This window comes from Terrapene carolina, unplaced genomic scaffold (assembly GCF_002925995.2).
Source record: "Terrapene carolina triunguis isolate 2854851 unplaced genomic scaffold, T_m_triunguis-2.0 Scaffold62, whole genome shotgun sequence".
Classification (NCBI taxonomy): domain Eukaryota; kingdom Metazoa; phylum Chordata; order Testudines; family Emydidae; genus Terrapene; species Terrapene triunguis.
This window is the reverse complement of record NW_020664413.1, coordinates 56,331,977-56,359,486: the sequence shown is the minus strand read 5'-3', so window position 1 is coordinate 56,359,486 and position 27,510 is coordinate 56,331,977. Positions and strand designations below refer to the sequence as shown.

Sequence of the window (27,510 nt, the reverse complement as noted above, 5' to 3'; positions counted from 1 at the left end):
CACCCAGGCCAACCTGACAGATGCTGCTAGGGAAAAATGTTTCCAGCTGCCACGCACACGCGCACACACTTGATTGGAATGGACATGAACAACACATGTCAAAGAACAACAACAAGAAGGTGAGTGTGATGGGTTGGATCACAGAAACCCCCTTGGGGCTGCCAACTAATGTGCCAAGACTACTACTGTCCCTGCTTTCCTGCCCTTGCAGCTTGGGACTTCAGTGCCCTGCCTGGTTTGAGCCAGACCAGCTAGCCTGCTGCAAACCCAGACCCAGGTCTGAACCACGTCCCCTAACATCTGTAGGCTTAATTTAAAGCAGCTTAAGAAGTGTTCCTGTCTCTAATACTCAGATGCCCAACTCCCAATGGGGTCCAAACCCCAAATAAATCCGTTTTACCCTGTATAAAGCTTATAAAGCACAGCTGTTTGTGCCCCCCCCCCCAGTATTAATACATACTCTAGGTTAATTAATAAGTAAAAAGTGATTTTATTAAATACAGAAAGTAGGATTTAAGTGGTTCCAAGTAATAGCAGACAGAACAAAGTGAATTACTAAGCAAAATAAAATAAAACATGCAAGTCTATGCCTAATACAGTAAGAAAACTGAATACAGATAAAACTTCACCTTCAGAGGTGTTCCAGTAAGCTTCCTTTTACAGACTAGTCTCCTAGTCTGGGTCCAGCAATCACTCACACCCCCCTGTGGTTACTGTCCTTTGTTCCAGTTTCTTTCAGGTATCCTTTGGGGTGGAGAGGCTATCTCTTGAGCCAGCTGTAGACAAAATGGAGGGGTCTCCCAGGGTTATAAATAGACTTTCTCTTGTGGGTGGAGACACCCTCCTCTCTCCTATGCAAAGTCCAGCTCCAAGATGGAGTTTTGGAGTCATATGGGCAAGTCACATGTCCATGCATGAGTCAGTTTTTACTGGCAGAAGCCATTGCCCACATGCTATCTTGAATGTCTCCAGAAAGACTTCTTATGTGGATTGGAGCCTTCCAAGATCCATTGTTCATTAAGTGTTTCTTGATTGGGCACTTAATTTGCACATCCTTTCTCAAGAAGCTGACCAAATGCTTTACTAAGGGTACTTAAAAATCAAGCAAGTACACAGCCAACATTCATAACTTCGAATACAAAAATGATACATGCATACAAATAGGATGAATAGATTCAGTAGATCATAACCTTTACAGAGATATGTTACATGGCATATGTAGCATAAAACATATTCCAGTTATGTCATATATACATTCACAAGCATATTTACAGTGGAGCGCCCATAGTGACACTACTCAAAGAAGAAGCATGCTGTGGATTTTGGGGCCATTTCATATCACTTACATTTTGAGAGCTTGATTTACACTTTTTGTGTTGGTTTTATCTCTGTTTGGATTTTGAAGCTGAGCTTATTTATCTGTTTATCAGGGTGTTTTGCAGTGTTGCCCAGAAAAATAATTTTACATTTCTCGTGTGTTTCACTTTTATTTCTCGTCATTATAAAAATCCAGTGTCACTTTTTGTGAGAGATGGGTTGTTACTCATATTGTTCTGGCCAAATTCTAGTTTGTATAACTGCATCCCACACTCCTAGATTTCCCTGTAGTTTTAATGGATTATGATAGACAACACATCCTGTTTTAAACTACTGTGTAAGTGTTGCTGAGCTCTTTTAAACAGTTTTTCTTTTTCACCCCAGAGGTGGCTACACTGAAGTGGCGGGTGAAGGGACTACTGAGGTAATTGGCACAGCAGTTTGAGATCTATGAATAAAAAAGTGCACTCCTGCTCTACACGCCACCACCCCGTCCATATATAAATATACACACACAGTGGCCATCATTATTCTAAGTTCTTCACAGGAAACTCATAAAATGCACATTGTAACCCAAATTCTGATTGAGGCACTACTGCAATACAAATGATTATTATGAATAATAATAATAATAATTGGATGAGCTTTGAGGATAAAATACTCTAGAAAAGGGACAAAGAGGGACATGGTTTATGGATAAGTGATGATCCAGTTACTGTGTTGATGGTTCAGAATGCTTTTATTTGTGTATAAACACCCTTGCTTTTTATTGGCAATATGAGATCATTTTTATTAAGTTATATCCCTTTAATGTTGGCTGATGTCTATACTATTTAAGTTTTAAAGGCCTGAATCAATTTGTTAATGAGATCTGTTTTTATCTTAATATTCAGAATTATGCAGATAAAAAAGAATTAGACATGGAAATGTTTAGGCATCTTGAAAAAGCAGTTGAAAGGGCTGTGTGTGATTTAGGAGAGGTTCCAGAAGTCAGCATGTACCAGCCACTACATTCTGCAAGACCACACACTGCTCCAAGTATTTGTAGTCGAACTAAAGAGACCTGCAGAGTACAGCCTGCAAGTTCTTACACAACTTTACTTGATCCTTCTGTTGTTGATGATCCAGGAAATGCTACCAGTTCAAAATTTGATATTCTAGACAGTCAAGAGCAGCAGGTGGAAATGACTTCTGAAAAGTGGGCAGCTGTTTGTAAGATTGTCCAAGGAATATTACATCAGAACTTGAGACCCCAAAAGGATGGCTAATGAACTCAACCACAGACTATTGATATGGCTAAGACGAATGTCATGGGGAGGGTGATGTTTCATCATCATCTTCTAACTTTTTTCCCATTGTAACGATAAATAAATGTTCTCGCTGCATATTATTTGATTGTGTATATTCTGTTATTAACCAGTATTAAAGGTGCTGCTTCTTCAAATATCTGTCCCTCTGCGTGCTCCACCATAAGATGTGCATGTGCCTGTGCACTCTTGACTGAAGACTGTAAAGCAGTGTCCATAGGCCTGCACCTACACATACGAGAGCATATAGGGAGGCATGGACCTACCACCACTCAGTTCCTTCTCAACCGTCTGTGGTTTGATATGGAGCGCTTGGTGTCTGCTGTTCTACAGCTTCCTGCCTTTTCTCACTGGCTATGAATTTTTCTTCCCAATATTATTTATTTATTTATATTTAATATCAGCATAGTTGTGCTTTCAAAGGGGATCCCCCTTCAGGACTTTTGGTTTAATACTTCAGCACGCTGGATTATACTGAAGACCCTGGGGTTTAAACCCTGCCAGATCTGCCAAAGGTCTTCTCCCTGTAGTGATAGGCATTCTAACTGTCTCTGGTGTCTAGAAGACAAGGTCTGCTCAGGGTTTAAAGGCAGCTCTAGCAAAGACAGAGAGGAGCTAAGTTGAAGTTCCTCTTAATGGAATGCTCCCTAGATCCAGCAGAGTCTGTTTCCTCTCCCCCAATCCTACACCACCCTTCCCCATACATTGACCTCAACATTTCAAGCTGCCCTGGTGACAGCTGGAGCCCTGCCTGCAGCTTTGGGGGCTAACACTTCTAAGAAAAAGAAACTTCTCTCCCCTACTAGGGAAACAAAGAGGGGTAGGTCACCCCATAAATCTCATTGCCGGTAGACCTTGTGTCCCTTAAGGGGTACCACAGAGGGTCTGACTGAAATTGGTACCCAGGCACCAGTACCACATAAATTGTGTGCAGAAAAGTCTTCCATTCACAGGGTGGCTCCTGCCTCAGTACCATATGCCATCTCTCAGCACATATGACACTCTGATACAGTCACCTTTCTACAGCTCCAAGGTCAGAGAAGCTGCCCACTGGGCCTCTCTAGTACTACACGCGTCAACTCTTTGGCATCAATCCACATTCCTGGTTCTGGCACGGACTCAGGCTATGACCATAGACTATTCTAGACTTCTTTCACTTTCCAGAGTCTGATTTGGATGAACTGTCCCATTTACAATGACTCATTATGCACCTTCTTGTAAGAGTTTTGACAGCTTGGTCAAGAGCATTGAGCAACCTTTTCCCCTGGATCATCTGCTGTACAGTTCTACTATCCATCCCGCTTTTTGAGATGGACTATCCCACTTCTTGCCTGCCTGGAAGCACATCATCTCAGACAAATGGATGCTAGAGGTGGTCAACATGGGCTATTCCATCCACTTAACATTCTATCCCTCCCTTCCTGTTCCTCTGCAGGAACCTCTCTCACGACAAGCTCTTAAAGCAGGAGGTCCAATCTCTCCTGCTCTTGGGGGTGATCAAGCTGGTTCCCACTGAGTTTGTCAGAAAAGGGGTCTATTCCAACTATTTCCTAGTCTCTAAAAGGGGTGGAGGATAGAGACCAATCCTCGATCTTAGATGTCTATGTCTTTTCACAGCACTTAAGGATGGTGATGCCAACCACCATAATTCCATCTCTAGATCCAGGGGACTGGTTCATCAGCCTTGACCTCCAGGATGCCTACTTTCATGTAGCTCTCCACCCCTCTTACATTTCATAATGGGCTCAGATCAATACCAGTATTTAGTCCTCTCCTTCAGGCTCTCCATGGCCCTGAGGATCTTCACAAAGCAGTAGCATCCCACCTACGTCAGTGAGGCATCACAGTATTCCCATACTTAGACAACTGGCTCCTCAAGGTTCAATCAGTCAGCAACCTCCAAGGCACTAGCCCTATTTCAGTCCCTGGGTCTTTGTATCAGTCTGAAGAAGCCTACACTGACTCCACTCAAGAGAACAAACTTGATCATAGTCACTCTAGACTTCCTAATGACCAGAGCCTACCTGCCCAAGAAGAGAATCTCCACTATGTCCAGTCTAATCTCTACACTACAGCACAGCCCTCAAACAACTGCAAGGACCTGCCTACAACTCCTACGCTCCATGTGGTGTCCATGTTTGTGACACCTCACAGAAGACCACGCCTCAGATGCCTTCAGATGTGGCTATGGGCTGTGTAGTCCCCAAACAGACCCATCTTGCATAAAACATATCTTAGTTATGCCTTATTTATATTATAACAATATTTCTCTGAAGAATATGGGGTGTAGCATCACAGGATGATGTCCAGTCAGTCCTCTTATCTATCAGGAAACCTACTACTTGCAAAACTGACTTGTAGAAGAGGAAACATTGTCATTCCTGATGTTCTTGCCACTCTTTTCCAGCCTCAGAAGTTCTGATGTCCAAGATCCTAGACTACCAGTTGGACTTAAAGACACAGGGTCTGTCAATGAGCTCAGCAGAGTACACATAGCAGCTGTTAAAGCCTTCCTCTCGCCTATTGAGAACTTCTGAGTTTTAGCCCATCCTACCACTACCAGATTCCTTGCTCCCCCATGGGACCTTAATTCAATTCTCAGTTCCTTAAGGAAACCTCTCTTTGAACAATTGGCTACCTGTTCTCTCTGCCACCTTTCTCTCATTCCTTATAACTATCACTTCACTAGATGGGTGGGCGAACTCAGTGTGCTCATGACAGACCCACCATTCACTACATTCTACAGAGACAAGGTCACATTATGTCCCTATCCTTGTTTCCTCCTTAAGGTTTCTTCATAATACTGTATTAATCAGGAAATCCATCTACCAGAGTTCTATCCAAAGCCTCAGGTCAGAAGGGCTCTCAACTTCTACTTAGAACCAAGGCCTTTAGGACCTCTCCCATATTCTTTCTATCCTTTGCTGAAAGGATGAAAGGGCAGCTCATTTCCATGAAAAGATTATCGAAGTGGGTCTTAGGTTGCATCTTAACATGGTATGAGCCTGTAGGAATACAGCCTCCTCACAGAGTGAGAGTACAGTCCACAAGGGCTTGGTCAACATCTCTAGACCTTCTGAAAGATGTTCCATAGCAGAAATCTGCAGGACTGCAACTTGGTCCTTCCTCCATACATTTGACAAGCAGTACTCTATCGTACCTGCTTCCAGAGCTGATGCATTTGGTGACACAGTCCTCCAATCTGTCTTGGATTTTCCTCCTCAGCACCCACCTCCATTTGAGTTACTGCTCCATAGTCTTCTACAGTGGTGCACCCATAGGGACATATACTCATAAAAGGAGGAGAGGTTACTTACCTGTACAGTAACTTGAGTTCTTTGAGATGTTTTATCCCTATGGGTGCTCCACTGTTCCCCTCTGTATTCCTAGTATCAGTCAGGTGTACAGAATACCAAGTGTCTGTATTACATTTCAGAAATATGTACATATAGAAAAGAAAAACCTTGAGAACTTTTAATTTTAAAGATTTTATGTCTGTATTTTCAAATGAATGTTTTACTGTAGTGATAACCACGAGGGGAGTGGAGGCAGGGAGTATTTTCACAGCTTTGTCAAAGTTATTTCCTAGAGATTTGCTGCTCTCTGGTCTTTGACAACCTTTTCCTCCTTCCTCAGTTATTTTGCCTTCTCCTATTTCTTTATTATTAGCAACTCTGCTTTTGCCCAACCACCTAAAACTTTGGGTATGAAATTCTGGCTCTATTGAAGTCAGTGGGGCCAGGACTTTTTTCCAGATGCTTTAGTTGTACTAGTGGTCTCCAGCATCCCATTAAAAATAAAATGTCACAACTAAAATTTGGATGTACCAATATGGCATTTATTCAGGAACCTCCAGTGAAATGTGGATAGGTAATATATGTTTTAGCATCAGAACTATGTATGAATGAACAAACAAACAAACAAACATAGGTAATGATTTTGGTACCCAAATGTGCCTTTCAAATTGTTAAAAAGAACAGGTTGCAAACAGAATTATGTTGTTGAATACCTGTTCATTTAACTATATTAGCTTTCTGAGCATTTAGCTCTTGAATGTGGTCAAGCCATCATTAATTCAGTTGGTTTATTGGTAAATTGGATCAAAACTTGGAAAATTATTAGAGACACATGAAAACCCTGTAGAACCCTATCCCTAAGACTTCAAGTGAGTTACTCAAGTATTGAAAACATTTTGGTTTTCAAGGTTATGTGACATCACATAGGAATCACATTTTTATTTTGTGGCAGGCAATATGTATAGTAGGATCAATTTTTGTAATTTGGGAATGGAGGTGGGAGGTTCCCTGTAGATCTACTGATGAGTACCCTTTCCTCTCTCACCCCAATATTCTGGATAGATTGAATTATGGTGTCAGCTGAGTGAAATATGTGAGTGGTGATTATACAAACAGGATGTTCTATGTTGCAACTATATTTATCCATTTATCCATCCTTTTCTAAATCCTGAGCTGAAATCCGTCACTTCAAATAACTTAGTTTCACAATACAGCTGTTATTGTGTGTCCATCTGAGATCTGTCTCACTATGGATAGGCGTAGTGTGTGCGTTTTGTTTGAATTTGCATTTGTTCTCATTCTTATTCACAAAGGATCAGAAGTAGTTGGGTATCTGTCAACCAGAGAGTTTACAGAGCTAGACTTCAGCTGTTTTTTGGAAGGTTAGTTAGCCAATCTAATGTATTGTATTGTAGTAGTGCTGTTTAGTACTGTAGTAGTTTAGAAAATGTGTATGAGGAGGTATAAACCTTATTTGATTTCTTTTATTGCTGGATTTGTAATTGTTCAAGGATTTTTGATATTCCAGAGAAATATGGAGTCACCTTAATTGAGATCTTCAAAAAGGCCACTTGATAGCTTAAAAGCAGCTATTGGAAGAGGAAGAGCAGCCTTAGTACTAGATAGATTTTTTGTTTCCACCCCTCTCCAGTAGCATCAGATGGAAGAGTATGCCATCTTTTGGGGGTGGTGTTATACTGAGAATTTTATAGTTTGTAAAGCTGTGTATTTTGGAGTGGAGAATGATAATACCCAAGAACAGTGGTAGAAGCCATTCAAAGGCTTCTGAATGCTTTCTCCCCACCATCAAGAGTGTTGTGTTGTTTTTATTTAATTACTCTTTGGAAGTAGTCTTCCTTCTGGGTGGAAGTGCTTATCGATGGTAGTGCCCTCAATTTAATTGGCTACAATTAAATAAATAGAACTTGTGACCTCAGATTAACTTTAATACTCCAAATTATTTTTTGTTGTAAATTGTTATTCATTCCTGTGATCTGTCCTCTGTAATAATTGTTTAACAGCTTTGTGCATAAAAACCTCTGTTTTTCTATAGTATATTTGTCTGAGACGGTTCCTACTGTGATACCTTGCTATTTTAGTTCCTGACATTTTCTGTTTGAGTGTTGATTGCTAGTACAAAAAGGGGTTGCAATAGCAGCTTTGTCTTGTTCCTCTGTGTAAATTAAGTGGGAGTACAAACTGTTTCTTCCTGCAGAGTGGAGTAGTACCGAATCACCTTAATCTAGTTAATGTATTTATCCAGGAAGCCCTTGTGTCCAATATTACAAACACTTGTAAGGACTTTGTGAGCGTATAGAACTTTTATCTGCCCAAAAGGGTCCTTGTGAGGTGTCTCCAGTTAGACACCCAAAATCACTATTCAACCTTGAAAATTTAGGCCCAAAAATGTGGAATTAAAAGAACTCATCAAATGTCTGGAACTTTCACTTGTTTGCCTCTAGTCCCTTCATTTACTACCTAAATAATTGATGTAGGCAAACTAAACAAACAAATGGTCTGCAGGCAAGTATTGAGTGGGCTTTATTCTGCTTTTAAGCATTCATGACAGTTTGGAATAGGGAAAGGATACAATTCGGCAGCCAGTAATTTCAAATATATAGTCAAGATGTATCTAGGATTTCTTTAAACACCAGTTGTATAGGAAGGCTTGTTCAATCAGAACAACAGGAGTGGGCTCAGGCTGCCAGAATATACCAAAGTTTTACTTCCTTGATCTCTGTTACCAAAGTCTGGTAGTTGGAACATGGAAAATGATATGATTATACACTTTTGCTATCATAGTACTTAACCAAAATAGTCTGTCAATGTATTTAAGTGATATTTCCCACTTAACATTATCATTTAGATACCAAAATTTAGATAACCAAAATGCATTCAGTACTTCCTCCCTCCAGGTCACGGTGTTGTGATGAAATAGTACTTCTAATACTTTATAAGAATAATTAGATGGACAGACTCATGTTTTTTCATGGCTTTGGTTTTAGAAATACGAAGCAAATAAATTATTGGTACTCAATTTTAACATTTTTTGAATAAAGATTTTTCATTTTGAAGGTTATAGAAGTTATTTTATTCAGTAACTTTCTTAGATATTTTAATTACTCATTTTCCACGTACAGAAACTGAAATAGCAAGTAACACCTTTGTAGCAATTAGGATGCATAACTCAGTTTAGGCCTGTAATTATGGACAACATTTGATTCCAGTTAATGATGCATGGTACTCTTTCTCCAATGGAAGACTTACACAGGTTAGCATAGTATAGTTTGTCAAATATTTAAATAGCTGCAGTAATTTCAGTTGTTCCTTGTTTTCTAAAATAACACTATCAGTCAGTTACTTCTTTAAGAGGTATGTAATTGAAGTACAGATGTTTTTAATACATAAATCTGTGCACCTATTTTGAAATGTTACAATTTAGTTAGGTTTGACCTATATTTTACAAGTATTGTACTAGTATTTACAAATGATCTATGTAAATGATATACCACAATTAAAAATAAAGCCCTCAAAACCAGAGAGAGAGATTTTTGACTAATAGCAGGATAAGCCCATTCTCTTATTACACTTCAACATGTTCACTTGATGGCTAAGATTATAAATTAAAATTATATACTTTTTTATTTTAGTCAGGAAGCAGGTTTAATAGTCTTGTATTTCTGGGATTAAAAACTTGGCTAAACCATGACTTAAAGGTAAGTTGGTGGGGTTTTTTTTAAAATAGTCTTGCTTATTTCTGTTCTGCATACAGTGGTCTATTTTGAATGTGCATACTAATGGGTGATGTAGACTTCAAAAATTGTCTCTCCCACCCTACCATGTCTTAAAATAATCCAAAACACTGAGATCTTCTTCAGACGCTGGCAAATGGATGTTGTATCTTCTCTTCTGCCAGGACTGAATCTGTCCTGTGTGTTAAACTGGAAGACCCAAATTTGAAAGAGGCTCAGGGTTACTAGGTCATAGCCAGCAATAATAGTGGTACACAACAATGGCCCCGGCACGCATTAGCTTGTGCTTCTGCAATGTGGTAGAATGGCAAGTTCTTTAAAGAAAATTTGCACAGTTCGGGTGAAACGATTTATAAGCCCTTAATACTACATTATAAGTAACTTACTTTTACCTAGTTATATATTCTTTAGTTATTAACATACACTAAAGGGATATTTCAGAAGCACCAACTCTGCATTACGGTAACTCCTTTGGTAATTGGAAGTGTGATGCAATAAAGCAGAGAGTGAGGTATCCAAAGTACAATTCTGTATTTAGGCAGATGCTATTAAAGACTATTGCTACTCTCGAAGAGTGAATGTTAGTTGCAAAATGTATAGACTTCTCTAGACAACAGTATTAAGCTGCCCAAATGACTCTGGCTGGTTATATAAAACCTAGAGGATAGAGTCTTAAAACGTAAGATATCTATCATGTGTCAGTGGAACAAAAAGCAGTTCAGGTGAGGAGAGGCATGAGCTCTGGCATTTGCACATATAGAAATAGATTTAATAAAATCATTTATAAAGGCCAAAAATGCCTTTGAGGGCAATGCAGTAAAAGAGCTGGTACCACGATACTGGGGTTAACAGTCCAGTTGAAGGCCACAGAGAGGCTCGATATGAACCTGAACGTAGTGACGCAGTACTTGGAAATTCAGGATGGCATTTGATTGCAGTAGTCTTCAAGTAGAAGTTCTATGAATAAGTACAATACCAGATAAGGCTATAGAAGGAGCCTTCTGCCAAGGGATTAAGTCCAAAGGGGTAGGAAGAAGAGAAGGATAAAAAGCATCAATATTCTTAAGATTAACTTTTTCCCTGGGGTTAGGAAAGTGAGGCCTACTGCATTTTTACAGTGCCAGCTTTAAATCATGTACACACCACAGATGTTCAAGTATAGCTCTTGTATTTGTATTTAAACTAATACAGAGAAAAGCAGCAAGTAGAAATCACATTTTCCTTCTTTGAAGCATGGGGGAGGTATGATGGTTTGTCATTGTTTTAAAAGTCCCACTCTATGTCTCTTTCATTTGGGTAAAAACACCCAAACTCAGGCCTGCTTGCTCTTGAGGGCAGTGGCAAGAATTGTGGTCTATTGTGTTGGATAGGAGGTGGCAACAGTGAAAGTAAGGAACTCCTTGTTTGTTCTTTTACCTGCGGGAATAAACCAAACAGGATAAAATAGTGCTGTACGTACAAGTCCACTGAAACACTGTGTACATCTTTACTAAAAGTGCATGAAGGGGTATAGCAGCAGCCTTGTGTGCTATAATGCTGGAGAAGGCAGAGTTTGAGACTAGCTTTGTCACTCCAGAGTAGATTGACCACAAATGTCTGTAAATTTGTAGTCAAGTTAAATGATTAGCTTGACTTAAAATGTGGTTTTTCAACCAAAATATCTCAATGGTTAAGCTCACTTCAATAAATTTTAATCCTTTAAATAAGCTTTCAAATTTCATTTAACAGAGGACACAATTGCTGTGTTACGCATTGCACAAGATTCTAGATGATATGACATTTTGTAAAAGAGCTGTCTGCAGCATCCTGGCTGTTAGAGGGTGATTTTACTTTACAACTGCTTTTACTTTACCCAACTTTTTAATATTTTGCCATTTACTTAGGCTGCAGTTAACTCATCTCAACAGTAAGAATTTAGTAGACTCACCTGTTTGAAGAAAGTGTGTGACAGCAAACTGCTTGCTGATGGCCTGGATCATAAAATGGAAAACACAAGATTATGTTTTGAAAGTAAGCGTTGGTGTTTGTGGAAGATGCCAGATTGACCATGCACTCTAGGCCCTAGGGTTATTTGTCCACTGAACAAGTGCAGCCTGAACAGAGGCAGCACAAGCTTCCTTCATTCTGTGCCTCAACTTTACTGTGAGGGCATTACTAGAGGCAGTGAGTTCATTGATCCAGTACATTCAATTCTCAGCCTCCATAGTAGCCATAAAGTGTTAGAGGGATAAATCATCCTGTTGAAATCTAGCAGAATTGAACAGTTTAAACTAGTTTCTGGAACTAGCCCTTCCTGAGTCTCCTTGCCAAACTGTGGTTTTTCAAACATGTTTTTACAAACAAGCAATCCATTATCCAAGAAAGCTTCAAAATCAGTGATGAAATAGGATTTTAAAAGCATGTCGAAGATCATTCTTCAGACCAAGACAATGTTGGCCTGGCACTTTGATAATTTAGTGTTGTGAAAAGAAACCCAGACGCACTTCAATTTAACATTGAATTTGTCAGTTGTATACGACTTAGTAGATTCCAAGTTCACCTTAGATTATGCTATATCTTATGTTAAAGTGACAGTGAATATTAGTGTTCAGAAGTAAGTTACCTTTTCTCGGGGTCCTGTTGCAAACAGAGTTCTACCAAGTTGTGAAAAGCAGGGGAAAATGTTTTTGAGGAGGGAGTTTGCAATCTCTCACTAGTCATTGTGTGCGTCATGCTTTCACCAATTCCAGAATCCACACCTGACTGTGAATTCTTCATTCTGGATTCCCCACATGGGAAGGTATTTATATCCCAGGGACAATAAGTGGGACCTTTCAGCTTATGCAGCAGCATCTGGTAGAAGGGAAAGACAGTATAAGAGTCCAGTGGCTGTATTAGCCTCTAGAGGCTGTGATGAATTGGCAGTATGTTTGTACAACTTATGAAATCTGATTGATATTATGAAAAACTGAGTTCCTCTATGTGGATCTACCACTTCTGACAGGTTCTATAGCAACTTCACAGCAAACAGGACAGTGGGAAATACCTGAGGTTAACCACAGTACTTAAACCCAACAAAGATTATGATGCAAAGCAGCTGCATCCTTAAGAAAACCAGTTTGAGCCTAACTCCCTGAAGAGAGGGGGTAGATAGGAGTAGTGGAAACTTACCCAAAAGACAGAACCAAGGAGCAGGGTGTGGTGTTTAAAATCAAACCAGACAAGAAAAGGAAGCCTTGGACAGGAGAGAGCAAGGTCACAGAAGCTGTGGGAGAGATCACCCACCATGTAACCCCCTGTACGAGGCAAGGGATACAGGTTGAACATCTCTAGTCCTGCACTCTCTGGTCCGGCAACATCTGGGGTCTGGCATGATTTTAGTTAGCCAGATGTCTGCTTATCGTGGGTGGGGCCAAGTTTCCTGCGATCCAGCAAAGTCCTGCCAGTCCTGGCTCTCAATGTTCTGTGCTGTTATTTAGCTCTCATTGACCCCTAAATATATCTTCTAAGAGACCAGCAAGCAGTGGAAGTGTTGGTAATGCTGCTAAGCGTAAGCATGTGCCAATATCCATACAGCAAAAGGTGGAATTGCTGCAGAAATTGTAAAAGGGCACATTGGTATGTGCCTTGTGTGAGTTTTACAATATAAGGCCATCTACAGTGTATGATTTGAAGAAACAAAAGAATCAAATTGTAGCGGGGTGGTCACCTGCTCCTGCCCTGAAGGGCTTGAAATCAGCCCTGGGAGACAGCTGCTGCTAGGAAAAGCAGCAAGCCTTGACCGATTGGGGAACCAGCTACAGATGTGGCCACGCCCCAATCAGGGCCCAGCTGGCCCTTATAAGAGGGCAGTGAGCCAGGAGCACACAGAGAGTCCCTTTCTAGCAGTAGAGAGGGGAGGACTTGGCAGGTACCGGAGTAGAGCAGTGCTGGGGAATAGGGCAAGGGAGCCGGGGAGCTCCTGCCTGGAAAACCCCCAGGCTGCAGGCCTTGTCTAAGGCCAAATAGGTACTGGGGTTACAGGGGTGCAGCCCGGGGGTAGGCAGAGGCAGCAGGTTCAAACCCCCTTTGCCGGTGATGAGAGGCATTTACACTGCAGTCTGCCCCAGTGAACGGGGGCTAGATCGAGACTGGCAGTAGCCATAGTCTGAGGTGAGGTGGGGATAGAGGGTGGGGGTTCCCCGGGGAAGGGAGACCCAGATCTGTGGGGGTATTGCCAGGGGGCAGCACCCCGGCCTGAAAGGGGCACCGGGGTCCAGGAGGGACTCGGGCCCAGTGGCAAGCAGGTCACTGGCCTCAAGTGGGCGCTCCGGAGGCTGGAAATGCTAATTCCCTGGACGACCAGCGGGAGGCACCACAAGGGTGAGTCCCACCCTGTAACACAAATCCTTAATTTTTTTGCTGAAAGTGACAGTAAAAAAAAGTATGACATTGAAGGAGGGGAAAAGCAGTGATTTAGTGCGCTTATACATTGGTTCAAGCTTCATAGGAACAAAGGTGTTAGCATTTCAGGTGAGATGATGATGGCACAAGCAAAAATATTCCACAAAGAACTTAACCAGCAGCATGAGTGTGACTATTTGCAAGGATGGCTTCAGAAATTTAAAAACTGGCATGGCATTAGTCTATGTCATGTGTGCGGTGAAAAAAGAAGTGCAGATACGGAAGCTACCGCTAAGTACGTTGACGAATTTGCACAGTTAGTTGCAAATGAGAAGTTATCCGCTGCGGGGGGGGGGGGGTATACAATGCCGATTAAACTGCTCTTTATTGGCACTGTATGCCTAAAAAAACCCATTGGCTACTGATGCAAAGGGGCCACCATCTGGTACGAAGGAGTCAAAGAACAGGATAACTGTCTTTGGTTATAGCAACGCAGCAGGCACACACAAATGCAAGCTCATGGTTATTGGGAAAAGTATGAACCCAAGGGCATTCAAAGGGGTGAAAAAATTCCCAGTGATATATCATGGCAACAAAAGGGATGGATAACGACTAATCTATGTCTCGAGTGGTTTGAGAAATATTTTGTACTGGAGGCAAGAGCCCATTGCACCTCGGTAGGTCTGGATCCGACGTGCCAAATTGTGCTGATTCTCAACAATTGCTCTGACCACCCTAACGCAGAGCTGCTTGTCAAAGATAATGTGGTGGGACTGTATTTACCCCCAAACTGTACCTCACTGATTCAGCCTTGTGATCAGGGTACCTTACGATCCCTGAAGTATATGTACAGGTCCGAGTTTATGCACCAATTGCTAGTATCGCTTAATGATAGGACGAGTTTGACAACATTTAGGAAAGAATTTAACCTCAAGGATATGATTTGGACACTAGCTAGAGCCTGGGAAAGAGTAACTCCATCTACTCAGAAGAATGGATGGCACAAATTGTTGCCAACCCTAATGTTAGAGGACAGTCCTGACGTCAATGACGAATCCGAGTTCACTGGATTTCAAGTGTCTGAAAACCAAAAAATTGTTAGTGAGTTAATGGACTATGCCAGCGGTATGTCCCACCCTGTAGTGGTTGAGCTGGCCAGGGATTTGGGAGAGGAAAATTTACTAGACTGGATGGAAGTCAACAAAGATGCACCAATTGCTACTCAAATGACGGATGAAGAAATTGTGCAAATAGTACAGCAGGGAAAAAACAAAGATAACGAAGAAGCCGGTGATGGTGATGAAGATGATGAGGATGTTCAGAAAAAAATGCTATAGATAAATGGATTCAGTTGGCAACAAATTTAATAGGAGGACTGGAGCAAAGACATTTCATTTCTGAGCAAGAGATCATGTCGCTCTACATGATATGAGAAAAACTCATTAAAGAAAAACCAAAATACATAAGACAAGACAAGCTGGAAGATTGGTTAAAGGCGCGCAGCGGGGAGCAGCACTCTACAGTCGAAAATCCTGTTATCTCCACTTAATCTACCCCAGATATACCTACAGCAGAGACCCCAGATGTAACTCGAATGTAATTTGAGTTAGCAGTTCTTGTCACATCACTTTGGAAGCGGAATTCAGGCAGCATTTTAGGTGAGTAAATTATAGATTTACCTGTATTATCATCTTTCTTTTTCATATTATTTTATGTTTTTATGCTTTATCTACATATTTCCTTGTGTCGATAGAGTAAAATTGTGTAACTACTCTAACACTTTTGTTATGAAGAGAGTCGGTAAGCCTTGGCTAGGTGGTGTTGCAAGCGTTCCATTTATTTGCCTCAGCGAGATAAAAATAAAAAGAGACTCGCTCACTACAATATTGACCTCCCATGGTTTGGCAAATTCTCTGGTTCGGCACTGGTCAGGTTCCGAGGGTGCCAAACTAGAGAGGTTCAACCTGTACCGTGCCTTCCTGGATATCAATGGTCCCTAAGGACTCCCAGGGGAAGGGTGAGCTAGAAAGTGGCATTGTAGTTAAGATGTTTGTTTTGTATGATCTACTCATCTTGGCTTTGTATGATTTAGTATTGAAAAAGAGCAAATGTGTGAGTGTGTGTGAACTGCTTCTGGAAAAGGGCGTGTAAGTATGGGGGAATCCAAAGAGTCATCATTGTGCTCAGAGGGGCTAGGCAGTTGGACAGGTGGTTCCTTCTTTCAGAAGTGTGTCACACAGGTGTGTGCCTCGGGCAAGGGTCCGCAGAGTGCGGCCACCAACTCTTGCTGTTGGCCACTCTCACACTTTTTCCTAAAATACTTAATTAGCTTTAGGAAAAACAAATAAATATGCACATATATATGTCCAAATCATTATAATTTTTTTCCCTAGATAGTCTGTTGTGAAAAGTGATATTAACAAACATACAAGTATTGCTTTTCACAACAGACTTACTCAGACCTGTCAAGCCTCGGAACAAATAAAGCTCTGGATGGGTGGGCGGGGAAGACAGCAGGGGCCAGGAACAATGGGGGTGGGTGGGAGGCAGTGGGGAGCTGGAGCACGAAGCCCTGTGGCCAGAACCTGCTACCCCACTGCCCTGCCACTCCAGGACTGAAGCCCCAAGCCTGAGCCCAGCAGCCCCTGGGAAGGTGGGGAACTCACCAGCTGCCTGGTTCTCCAGCACTGTGCCCCAGGTGTTTCCAAAGGGGGGACAGGGCTCAACCCCTGCTGGCACCCCAGTAATCAACACCAAGACGGTGCATCCAGAAGCAACAGGGAGGGGCCACTCGTGACTTTGTTCCCCCTTCCCCTCCACATAACAGCTCAGGAGGCTGTAGCCGCAAGAAAAGCCCCTGGTGGCCACATGCAGCCATGGTGGTCGCATTTGAGAAACACTGGCCTAGGGCCCATAAAATTGTGGTAGTGGCTGTACTCTGGTCAGGATCCAGGGACAGAGTTTTTGTAATAGGACCTTTCAGAAAAAACAGGAGTTGGAAGCTCCTTTGCCCTAGGAAGCAGCATGTATGTTTTAAATTTAAAAAAAAAAGAAAAAGTGCCACCCTTTAATATATTTCGTAGTAACTTTATTATTAGGCAGTATCTGTAAGAGAAAAATAGTCCTGTGAATGAAGTTTTGAGAAGGATTTAGGAGTATTTAATGTTTTACCTTTGCACGAGGTATATCCTGAAATGGTACATATCCATTGGCTAATTCACATGCTGTTATCCCCACACTGTAAATGTCAGACTTCACATTATACCCATACAAATCCTGTGGGAGAGAAAAAGCATTATATCAACACACTGGGAACTACTGAATATGTACTGCAAAAATATGCATATGCAAATATACTGTAGATATAATACAGTTTCAGGACCCAATCCTAATATTCCATAGCCAACAAGTTGTGGGTGAGCTGCTTATATAAGATTGGGCCCTCTGAGTGTAAGAATGATTTAATGCACACAGCTCTTGTTAATAGATTTCATAGTTGATATTTGTACAGAAGAGAGAGTTAAGTCAATGCAATTATTTGCAGGTTTCCATGGGAAAAAAATGTGTCCATTAAGATCACGTCCTTTAGAACCTTTGTACCAAACAGGCAAGAGGTAAAGACATTAAGCTACGTGGGTCCACCATAAAGCCACAATTTATTTTAAGGTTCCTAAACAAGTTGTACACAATCTAGTTTGGAAGTTGCAAATATATCGCCTTTATGGCTCTTTCACAAACTTTAAAAAAAGGAAACTACTAAGTACAAACTTTAAAAAAAGGAAACAGCCATATCCAGAGACTCAAGGCAAAATTAACTGGTTTATACTGACCTGTCTTAGTAGCTCAGGACTCAGCCAAGGAAGTACTGAAGTACTAAAATGGGGAAAATCATACACAACCTTTGACCTCTGTCCATTGTTAACTAAACTGTAGAGATGATTTAAGCCAGACAGAGAAACCAGACCATCCCCTGAAATCAGAATGTGGCTAGCTTTCATATTCCTGAAACAAAGTGATAAAATGTAGTAAAAAAAAAAAAATCACTCAAATGAATGTTACTTATTACTACAGTAGAAAGCCTGCCATATATTTATAAAATATTTCTGAGATAGCCTGACCACGTCATCATGCTATAGCCGACTGAGACGCATGTTAAAGATGGGTGAAGAGAAACTGTATAAACACAATCTCTTATCCAAAATGCATGGTTAAAAAACCCTGACTTTGCAATCTGAAGCCTTTATATGGTGTTCATTCTAAAAATTGGAGTTTTTCCTGTATATAAAATCCCCGCCCCCAAACAAAATTTTTTTTTGAGTACACACACACCCACGGTGCCTCACTGAAAGAGTTTTGAAACACTATTTGAAAAGGTAGATATCAAAGCTAAGGTTCTGCCTGCCACCATAACTATGTCTCCATTAGCATTCACATACACTGGCATACAGGTATTCTAATACAACAAATTAAATTCTCCCCAATAGTCAGTTTTATTTGTAGTCAAATACTCCCTAATGGAGGAGATAGTCAAGCCAGAATGTATGTAAAGTATACATAGGTCCTCTGTCTGTGTCAGTGAATATGGTACTCTGGCACCTGCAGTCAACGAGTACAGTGAATGGGGGTAAAGGTGCATCCACAGAGTTATACAAGAAAAAATGAGGTACATATATTGGGGCATCTGCATAGAGAGGAGGTCAATGTGGAATAATTGGTTTATAATGGATTTGGGGGGATGGGGAAGGAGACATTCTCTGAACTCTATTCCAGAGTTAAGATACAAGATGCTGTTATCTCTAGAGCAGGGTTGGGTCTTTAGCTAGTGTTCAGTGATTTGCATGTCAGATACAGTGAACACTGTATAAGAGAATAGATACAGAAGAATGGATGTTGGATATGTAAAGGGTTGGCAGAAATATAAAGTTTCTGGTCTACAGGCTGAGGTGAAAAAGGAGATGAAGTCCAAATTAAGGTTTGTTTTTGAATTATTCCTATGCATCTCAAGACTTGCCTTATTTTTAAATCTGTAACTTCCTAATAAGGCCCTATTTTTGGTTTATGGTAAACATATTTCCAGTTTTGAAGCAGCATCATTGTGCCACTTCAAATTTCTGGTAAATTCACAATTTGATAGAAGCTTCAAGTTAAAGAACCAACAAGAAGTTTGCTTAAGACCAGACTGTTCTTGGAAGTAAGAATTTGTGTTGGAAACTTGACTTCCACTATAAACCATGAAGTCTGATATTAAATAGTCAGGACTAGTATAAAACAAATGTGGAGCTTCTGGACAAAGCTGTTACTTTTAAAAATAAGATGTTAAGAGAAGTTCAGGCTTTTTAGAAGTCTTTGGGAAAAGTGAACAATCTTTTTGGAGTTCCATAGCTCAAAAATGCTTTCACTATGAATCCTCCTCTTATTAGAAGCCATACGAAAATTTTGAACAAATGAAGTTTTTTAGGAAACTTTGGAGTTAGGTTTCAAGTGTCTTTTTTTTTAAGATTAGAAAGCTGTTATAACCATAACTAGGAAGTCAATGCTGCAACCTGTTGACTAATATACACTAGCTAGCATACATATATATTATGTTGATAATACTACCCACAATATATGTTCCAAGCATTTCAGTATACATAATATTAAGCATTAATATAGCAGTTATATAGCCCAAATTGGCCTGTACCTTTATTATAATTCTGTTCACTTATGCTAAGTATTCCATAATAGCTTGCATTAGCTGAAGTAAACTTTGGCTTACAAAGATAGGAAAACTGTCAGTATCCGGACATTTAATTGTTTTGTCATAGCAACAGAAAGGGAGTTACCCTCAGAGACCTATTTATCCTGCTACAAGCCTAGGAGGTGTCTTTACACTCTTTAATACCTGGAATGCATGGGTTCAGAACAAGAGATAACAGGATACACCATGGTACCAGAAACAAACAAGATAAAAAGCTGATTAATTCAATACAGTTGCAGGTGAAGTATACAGTTCCTTTTTCTGGTAGACAAGTAAGTTATAAAAAGATGACTTCAGGGATGTAACTTTGGGGAGCACACCTTCTGTGTAAGGTGAATGTGTAATATTGCTGCACAGGACTGTCCTTTGGAGACTAGCATTGTATAGAACATATTTTCCTGTACTATATTAATAAACCTGACAATGGTTATTTGGACTCTTGATTATATTTCATAACAAACAAAAGTGTGGTCAAGCAACTGATTATACAATTTAGCAACAAACTCCATAACACTACTGAAAACTTAGAGTGCTTTACATCTCCAAAGCACTGTATAAACATTAAAAGATGACCAAGCAAGTGCTCCCATTCATCCAGCCCCCTGTAAAAGAACAATTAAATTGAATAGCAACACATTTAGAATGGATAAAGGGAAGTTATTTACAAAGCATTATAGTTCAACCTCTGCAATGTACTGCTGCAGAAAGTCATTGTGGCAGGAAGGCTCAAAAGTGATTAGACATTTTATAGGAACAAAAGTAGTATCTTCAGCTAAACTAGCTATGCCAGAGAGCCTGGAGGGTATCAAACCAAGAAAATGCTCAGAGAAGGACGTGTGTCTACTCCACAGCGCTGAACAATTTGTGAGTAACAAGAGAAATGGGTGTTGAAAGGGAGCTCACTTTCCTCTAAAGCAATCAGGCATAGGCTTCTGGTAAACTGAATAGACTAATGAGTAGCTTCAGTTTGGAAGCTTGTGTGTTGCTATAACTTCTTATCTATGGTATTAATTGTCTCATACCTGTGAATGTAGCCATTTTGGTGCATATAATTTAACCCTCTAACTGCACCAAACAGAATGTTTCCTATCAAAGCTTCACTCATTCCTTCAGGGAAGTAAGTCCTCAGTAGGTGACTAGCTGAATCTGAAAAGAAAAAAAAAATCACGATAAGCATTCAGGTCTTGTTAGTGATAAATCTTTATTCCTACTAAAACACAGCACTCTCTCCACTGTTCATGTACCCCCTAAAAGAAACATTGTTCTCTCTTTACAATGACTTATACAGGGAGGCAACTGCTGAGGAAGAAAGTCACCTCAGAGTATATCACTGAAAGCAAGTGATTAAAAGATCATAATGAAGCCTACCACATCCTAAGTCATGTTTCCATGAACTGGAAACCGGCTGTTTCACCCCTATAGCTAATCCACACTGCCTTCTAGGAGAAGCAAAATTCTTAAGTCTGGCACAGAGGAACTAGGACACATCCAAGCTCTACAAGAGAAGAGATGCTGAAAGGAAATATAGAATTGCTCTGTCTCGTGCTCTTCCATAGCCACAAGCCTGGTGTTAGGGACTGAGCTATCTAATCCAGAGTTAATTCAGTAAGCTTTTTCCCAAGTTGTAGTTACAATTCTTACTGTAGGCCATGAACGGAGAGATGACCCAAAGCCAGCTGCCAGTAGTAAACACTGTCCAAAGTGTCAGTATGTTGGGGTGCTGGAAAAAGTGGGATAGCACCACCTCATTCTAGAGAATTAAACAAAAGTGAGTAAGTTATTGGAAGATAATTATCTTGACAAAAACCTTAACTACACAGGTCCTCAGTAACTTTAAAAAAGTCAATTTTGTAAATGCAGTTCTACTAGCTAACAAGTTTGGAGTCCCACTATGTAAATTGCAGATGCTTTGCACATCCTGCAATGGAAATTCAAACAAATTGTTGAAGCTTTCAATGTCTATCTGAACTGCTGTTTGTTTATTATTAATTCCGAGCCCCTTATTCTAGTGAAGAGTATAGAGTTTGTGTTTCAAACTGGGATTCCTGCATGACTAGAAATTGTTGTATGGCAGAAGACTTCAGTTTATTCTCTAGTACCTTATCAAGAAGCCACTTAATTTAGTTTGCACAAGTTCATATAACACGGCTGTCTCTGGTACTGGTTAACTGCATATACTCACATACATTATAGTTTCTGTGTCAGACATCTATATAAGTCCCACTGTTTTACCTGTAAAGCTTTCAAATGTTCTTCAGAGCAGCTTTCTAAGTCTGTGATCCTTACAGCCACAAGCATTCCTGTAGGCGTGTGTCGGGCAAGGTAGATCGAAGTTAAATTGTTGAATCCTCTTCCTGTAACCAGAAGCAAGCCAACTGTCTTTCATTAACATTATAAAAGGTAGTTTTAAAAAGAACCCACAACATTGCTTCATCACTAAGTAGTCAAACAGTCCTAGAATTCTAACAGACTGCTGCTGACTGCAGTGAATCTATGGCTTTAAGGGTGCAGTTAACAGTGCATGCTTACATGTAACATCAGCCAGAAAACTAGTCAAGTCATGGTTGTTGCTTCTGTTTAGTCTAATCAAAATTGTTTAAACAAGTCTTACTTCTCAGGACCAATAAAGTGTCTTACAAATGCTGACTACTTTGCTGATGTCCAACTTAAAGAACTACCACCACTGGCACTCATTCTAAACATAGTGATGCAGTACAGCCATATTTAGGACCATCTACCACACCTGTTGACTGATAAAAAACTGTCAAGTGCCACAGCCACCAGAACCGCAATGCTGATTTGCTCTCTACTATATTTACAATCAATGTAACCAATGTAGAGTGGTCACTTATTAAAAAAAATATTAGCAGCAAGATGAGCAGAAAATCTCTTCTCCTAGTTGGAATAGAGATTTCAAATTCAGGCAGGTTTTTGTGTATCTTTGTGAATTTCTACTGTATTTTTTTAAACATTAAGTGAAATTCACAACACTAGAAAAATAATCAGCTAAGATTAGAGGTCAAGAAGGGTGCAAACATTTAGAGAGATCCTAAAATAGTTTTGGGTGGCTCTATAACAAGGAGAATACATGTTTTCTCAGCTTCTAGTTTTTCCCCTCATGGGATTTTTTTTTTAAATATATATAAAGCATGGCCATTTGCAGGAAAAATCTTGTATGGACAAAGCATATTTCAGCATAGAATTAGAATACCTATTTCCACCTGGAGTTCATAATGGGAGATGTCAGAAGAACAAAGTACCGTTTCATCTCTTCCATATGGATGAATCCAGGATAACTCGGGTTCATCTGCCTAGTAGTAAAAGGATTAGTGTTTAATATTGGTACACACATTTGTGTGTGTGTGTGTCTGTGTGTGTGTGTGTGAGTATATGTAAAAATAAATAAATACGCACTAGTGCAAATGTGTGGGGAGAAAAAATCAAGCACTCAATTTTTGAGATTCAAGAAATTAAGGTTCTTCTTTGAGTGCTTGTTCATGTCCATTCCAATCAGGAGTGTGCACGTGCACAGTAGCCGGAAGATTTTCCCATAGCAGCATACGTCGGGTCGATCTGGGTGCCCCCTGGAATTGCGCCTTTATGGTGCTCAATATAGAGCCCTGCCGACCCGCCATCCCCTTAGTTACTTCTTGCCTCCAGTGATGGTTAGCTGGAACTTCCCTGTGCTCTTGTCTCGGCAAGTACATTTAGCAGTCTATATACATAGTTTTCATTAGCTCTGTAGGTTAATTAACTAGTTAGTAGCCCTCAGTGTTAGATTAAGTTTCCTTTGGGGCATGGGTTTCCCCTCCTAAGCTCTCTCGATGCCAGGGCATGCCGGGATCTCCAGGCCTCAAAGGCCTGCGAAGCCTGCAGCAAGTGTATGCCCAGAAGCGATCCTCACACTTCATGTTTGAAGTGTTTAGGAGAGAGTCATCAGAAGGATCGTTGTGCCATCTGCAAGACCTTTCGGCCCAGGACATTAAAAGGATAGAGACCAGCGCCTGAAGGTCCTGTTAATGAAGGCTGCACTCAGGGACAATCAGTGGGAGGGCCAGGAGGGCCATTTGGCCTGGGCCTCAAGCTCAAAGGGGGTCTCAAATTTAGACACTTGTTAATTTTTTGGCATTTGATAAGTTTCGCAACTTGTTTTTATATGCATCCGTATAGGACCAAAATGTGATGCACTCTCTCAGCTTAGAGCTGCAAATTTAAGCAAATAAGAGATGTGATTTGGTAAAAGACAATTTTTTTGTTAACTGATAAAGATTTTTTCATATTAAAGAGTTAAAAATGTTCATAAATATTAATAAAAATATATCTGTTCTGATGGCACAAGATTAGACCGTGATGAACATGTCCTCTCAGATCAGCTGATTATATAAACAAACCACTACTTGTGGCTGGTGCTGCATCAAGTTTGTGTTGAAAGGCAGAGAATTGTTACATTTCAGTGTCTTTATAGTTTTACGTCTAGTTGACTAAGGAATTATTTGTGTGAGAATTCCTCATTATTATCTTCATATGGTAGCTAAAAGAGGTGACTGGTTGGTTGGTTGAGCCCTAGCTTGGTAGCTTGGCCATCATCATAGGCTTTTATAGTCTATAGGCCCAGATTCAAGGTGAAAATTTGTGAGGACATACATTCAGGGCCGGCTCCAGGCACCAGCTTCTCAAGCAGGTGCTTGGGGCAGCCGTTCCGGACAGGGGCGGCAGTTCCAGGTATTCGGCGGCAATTCGGCGGACGGTCCCTCACTCCGCCTGGGAGTGAAGGACCTCCCGCCGAATTGCCGCCGCAGATCGCGATCGCGGCTTTTTTTTTGTTTTTTTTTGTTTTGGCTGCTTGGGGCGGCCAAAACCCTGGAGCCGGCCCTGCATACATTTGAAATTTTTGGACATTATCCCTCTGTCTGTATCCGTGTCTGTGTTTACTATATATATGTCATCCCTTTGTCTTCAGCTCAGCCTGTTATATTATACCTTGCATGCTTGAGTTTTGATTCAGTGATAAGGATAATAACCTGACTGTTTCATTTTATGCTCTTAATTAGTATTCCTTCATTTTAAGTATTTTCAGCATTTGTGTACCATTCAGCATTTGTGTACATGTTTACAGTAGAAGATTTCAAGTGTAGATAGGCTATTTATTTACAGCAGACTATTTCAAGTGTGGATAGGCTACATATTTACTTTAGAACATTTCAGGTGTAAATCGATCAGATAGATCACTATGAAGAGGAGCTTTGAAAGTGGTGCAAGCAAGAGAGGCGAAAACAACTGAGTGAAGCAGCAGCTAAGAGCTCAAAACCAATAACTTCATTTCTCAAACCACTGGAGAAAACACCTTACCCAACAAATAATAGCACAGATAATGAAAACTCCGCAACTGCATCAGGTGATATTTCAATGCCAATACCTGAACATGAGGATAGTAGTCAAGAAGGAGATGTGCCAACAGTACCAGATGCAGCAGAAGATCCTGTGTACGATCAAGAAACTCAACAGCAACAGGAAGATGTAGATCTTACGCAGCAAGAGCAATTCATGAGTACTACAGGTTTGACTGTAACTGACATTGGAATTAGTGACGAGCAATGCTGCTCAAATGCAATCTTTTCTTCAAATTAGTTGTTTTGAAATTCCAAGTAACATTCCACGAGATGCTGATAATCATGCTTTCCCTACTCGTCTGCTGACAAAAACTCTTCCAAATGGTGAGACCTGCACAAGAGACTGGTTATGTTGGAGTACGGAGAAACAATCTCTGTACTGTTCACCCTGCTTCATTTTGAACAAAAGCGCTGCAAATGCATCAGTTCTCTCTGTTCAATCAGGATGGAGCATCAACAGAGGTTGGAGGAAGTTGAAAGACCGAATACCTTTACATGAGAGTTCAACGTCACACAAAGAAAACTATGTTGCATGGAAATCAGCCAGTAGGGCAGCATCAGCTGAAAGTTCAGTTGAGAATTTACTCTTGACTGAACTCTCTACAGAAACTAATAACTGGAAAAAACTTCTTGAGTGCATCCTGAATGTCATCCTTTTTCTTTCTGAGTGGGGATTGGCTTTTTTGGTTCCAGTCAATGTATTGGTGATCGTGCAAATGGAAACTTTCTAGGCATAGTTGAGCTCCTCAGCAAATATAACCCACTTTTATCAGAGCATGTTAAACGTGTTCGAGAATTGCAAGAGAGTCAAAAGCGCATGCAAGTCCATTATCTCTCCACGCGCATACAAAACGAGTTTATTGAGCTATGTGGGTCATTCGTACAAACAACAATTCTTGATGAGATTTGAAATGCCAAGTATTTTTCAATCATTGTTGATGCTACTCCAGATTGTTCTCACAAGGAACAGACTACTATGGTTATTCGATATGTTAAGATTATAGACAGCTCAAAATTTTCAATTGAAGAAAGGTTTATTTTGTTTGATAATTTCATGAGCAAAACTGGAAAAGAAATTGCTGCTCAAGTACTAGCAATTCTAGAAGGTTTTAAGTTAGATTTTCAAGTCTGCATTGGTCAAGCCTATGACAATGGATCTAATATGGCTGGGAAGTACAAAGGTGTAGAAGCAGTTCTGCTTGAGCATAATTCAAACTGTTTTTTCTCCAGCTGTGGAAATCACACCTAAACCTTGTAGGTGTTGACTGTGCTGAATCATGGAAGGAGGCAATTACTTACTTTGGAACTGTTCAGCAAATGTACAATCTCTTCAGTAGTAGTCCACAAAGGTGGGAAATTCTGAAGCAATATCTTCCTGTTCCACTGCATGGGATGTACAAAATTAGATTGTCTGCACAGATCGATGGTGTTCAACCAGTTGCGCAGCATTTGAATTCAGTCAGAAAGGTTTTAAAGGAGCTTGAATCTCTCAATCTCACTGCACAGGCTCAAACTGAACTTCAGGCTATTCAGAAGCACATGTCCAAATTTGAATGCATTCTGATGTCATCTTTGTGGATGAAGCTACTTACAATGATCCAGCAAACTAATCTGGTAATTGAAGCATGCAATGCTACACTTGATGTTGAGAGGGATAACATCAAAAGTCTTATCAATGACATTCAACGGATTCATTAACAACGGGATGCGATGCTGACTAAGTCCAAATTAGTAGCACAGAATATTGGCATTTCATCTGAGTTCTCCACCAATCGCAACTTACCTACTGAATCCGATGCCCAGCAGAATTATAGGGTCAATGTCTTCCTTGTCACCATTGAGTCTATTCAATCAGGTCTTACACGTCGATTTGAGTCACTGTGATTAATTTGTACCCTTTTTGGGTTTCTCTGGCAGTTCAATAGCCTGAGTAATGAAGATCTACTTTCTGCAGCTGAACAATTTGAGCAACAGTACAACAAAGAAATCTCAAAAGAGCTCAGTGACGAGGTCATCTTCCTCAAACGAATGTATTCCACAAACTTTAAATTGGATTGCAAGCCAAAGGAATTGCTTCAAGAAATACTTGAACTTGGACTCTCTGGGTTGTTTCCTAATATCACAATTGCATTGTGTATTTTTGTCAGTTTGCCTGCATCAGTGGCTTCAGGTGAACGCACCTTCAATGTGTTGAAGCAGGTAAAGAACTATCACCGTTCAACTATGGGACAAGAGCGTTTGAATGGGCTTGCCATGCTTAATATCAACTGTGACATTGCACAAAAGCTAGATTTTCCCTCAATAATTAGTGCATTTGCACAGAAAAAGGCTAGAAAAGCATTTGTTAAA

At 40.4% G+C, this 27,510-nt stretch overlaps 1 protein-coding gene across 3 annotated transcripts in view; it reads right to left on the bottom strand.

The window, feature by feature from the left end:
- Positions 1-8,465: 8,465 nt before the first annotated feature.
- STRADB (STE20 related adaptor beta) overlaps positions 8,466-27,510 on the bottom strand; it is a 34,705-nt gene continuing 15,660 nt past the window's right edge. For 2 of the 3 annotated variants that reach the window (XM_026647675.2, XM_026647674.2), the window contains 9 exons: positions 22,983-23,082; positions 22,004-22,125; positions 21,413-21,521; positions 20,794-20,917; positions 17,865-18,036; positions 17,206-17,310; positions 12,275-12,504; positions 11,600-11,642; positions 8,466-10,629 (listed from right to left, as the gene is read on the bottom strand). In XM_026647675.2, coding sequence (XP_026503460.1) covers positions 10,450-10,629; positions 11,600-11,642; positions 12,275-12,504; positions 17,206-17,310; positions 17,865-18,036; positions 20,794-20,917; positions 21,413-21,521; positions 22,004-22,125; positions 22,983-23,082 — 1,185 coding nt within the window. In that variant the 3' untranslated portion in view covers positions 8,466-10,449. Of the gene's footprint in view, positions 10,630-10,823; positions 11,089-11,599; positions 11,643-12,274; positions 12,505-17,205; positions 17,311-17,864; positions 18,037-20,793; positions 20,918-21,412; positions 21,522-22,003; positions 22,126-22,982; positions 23,083-27,510 lie in introns of those variants that run through there. The other variant, XM_024200394.3, reaches the window with a different exon arrangement.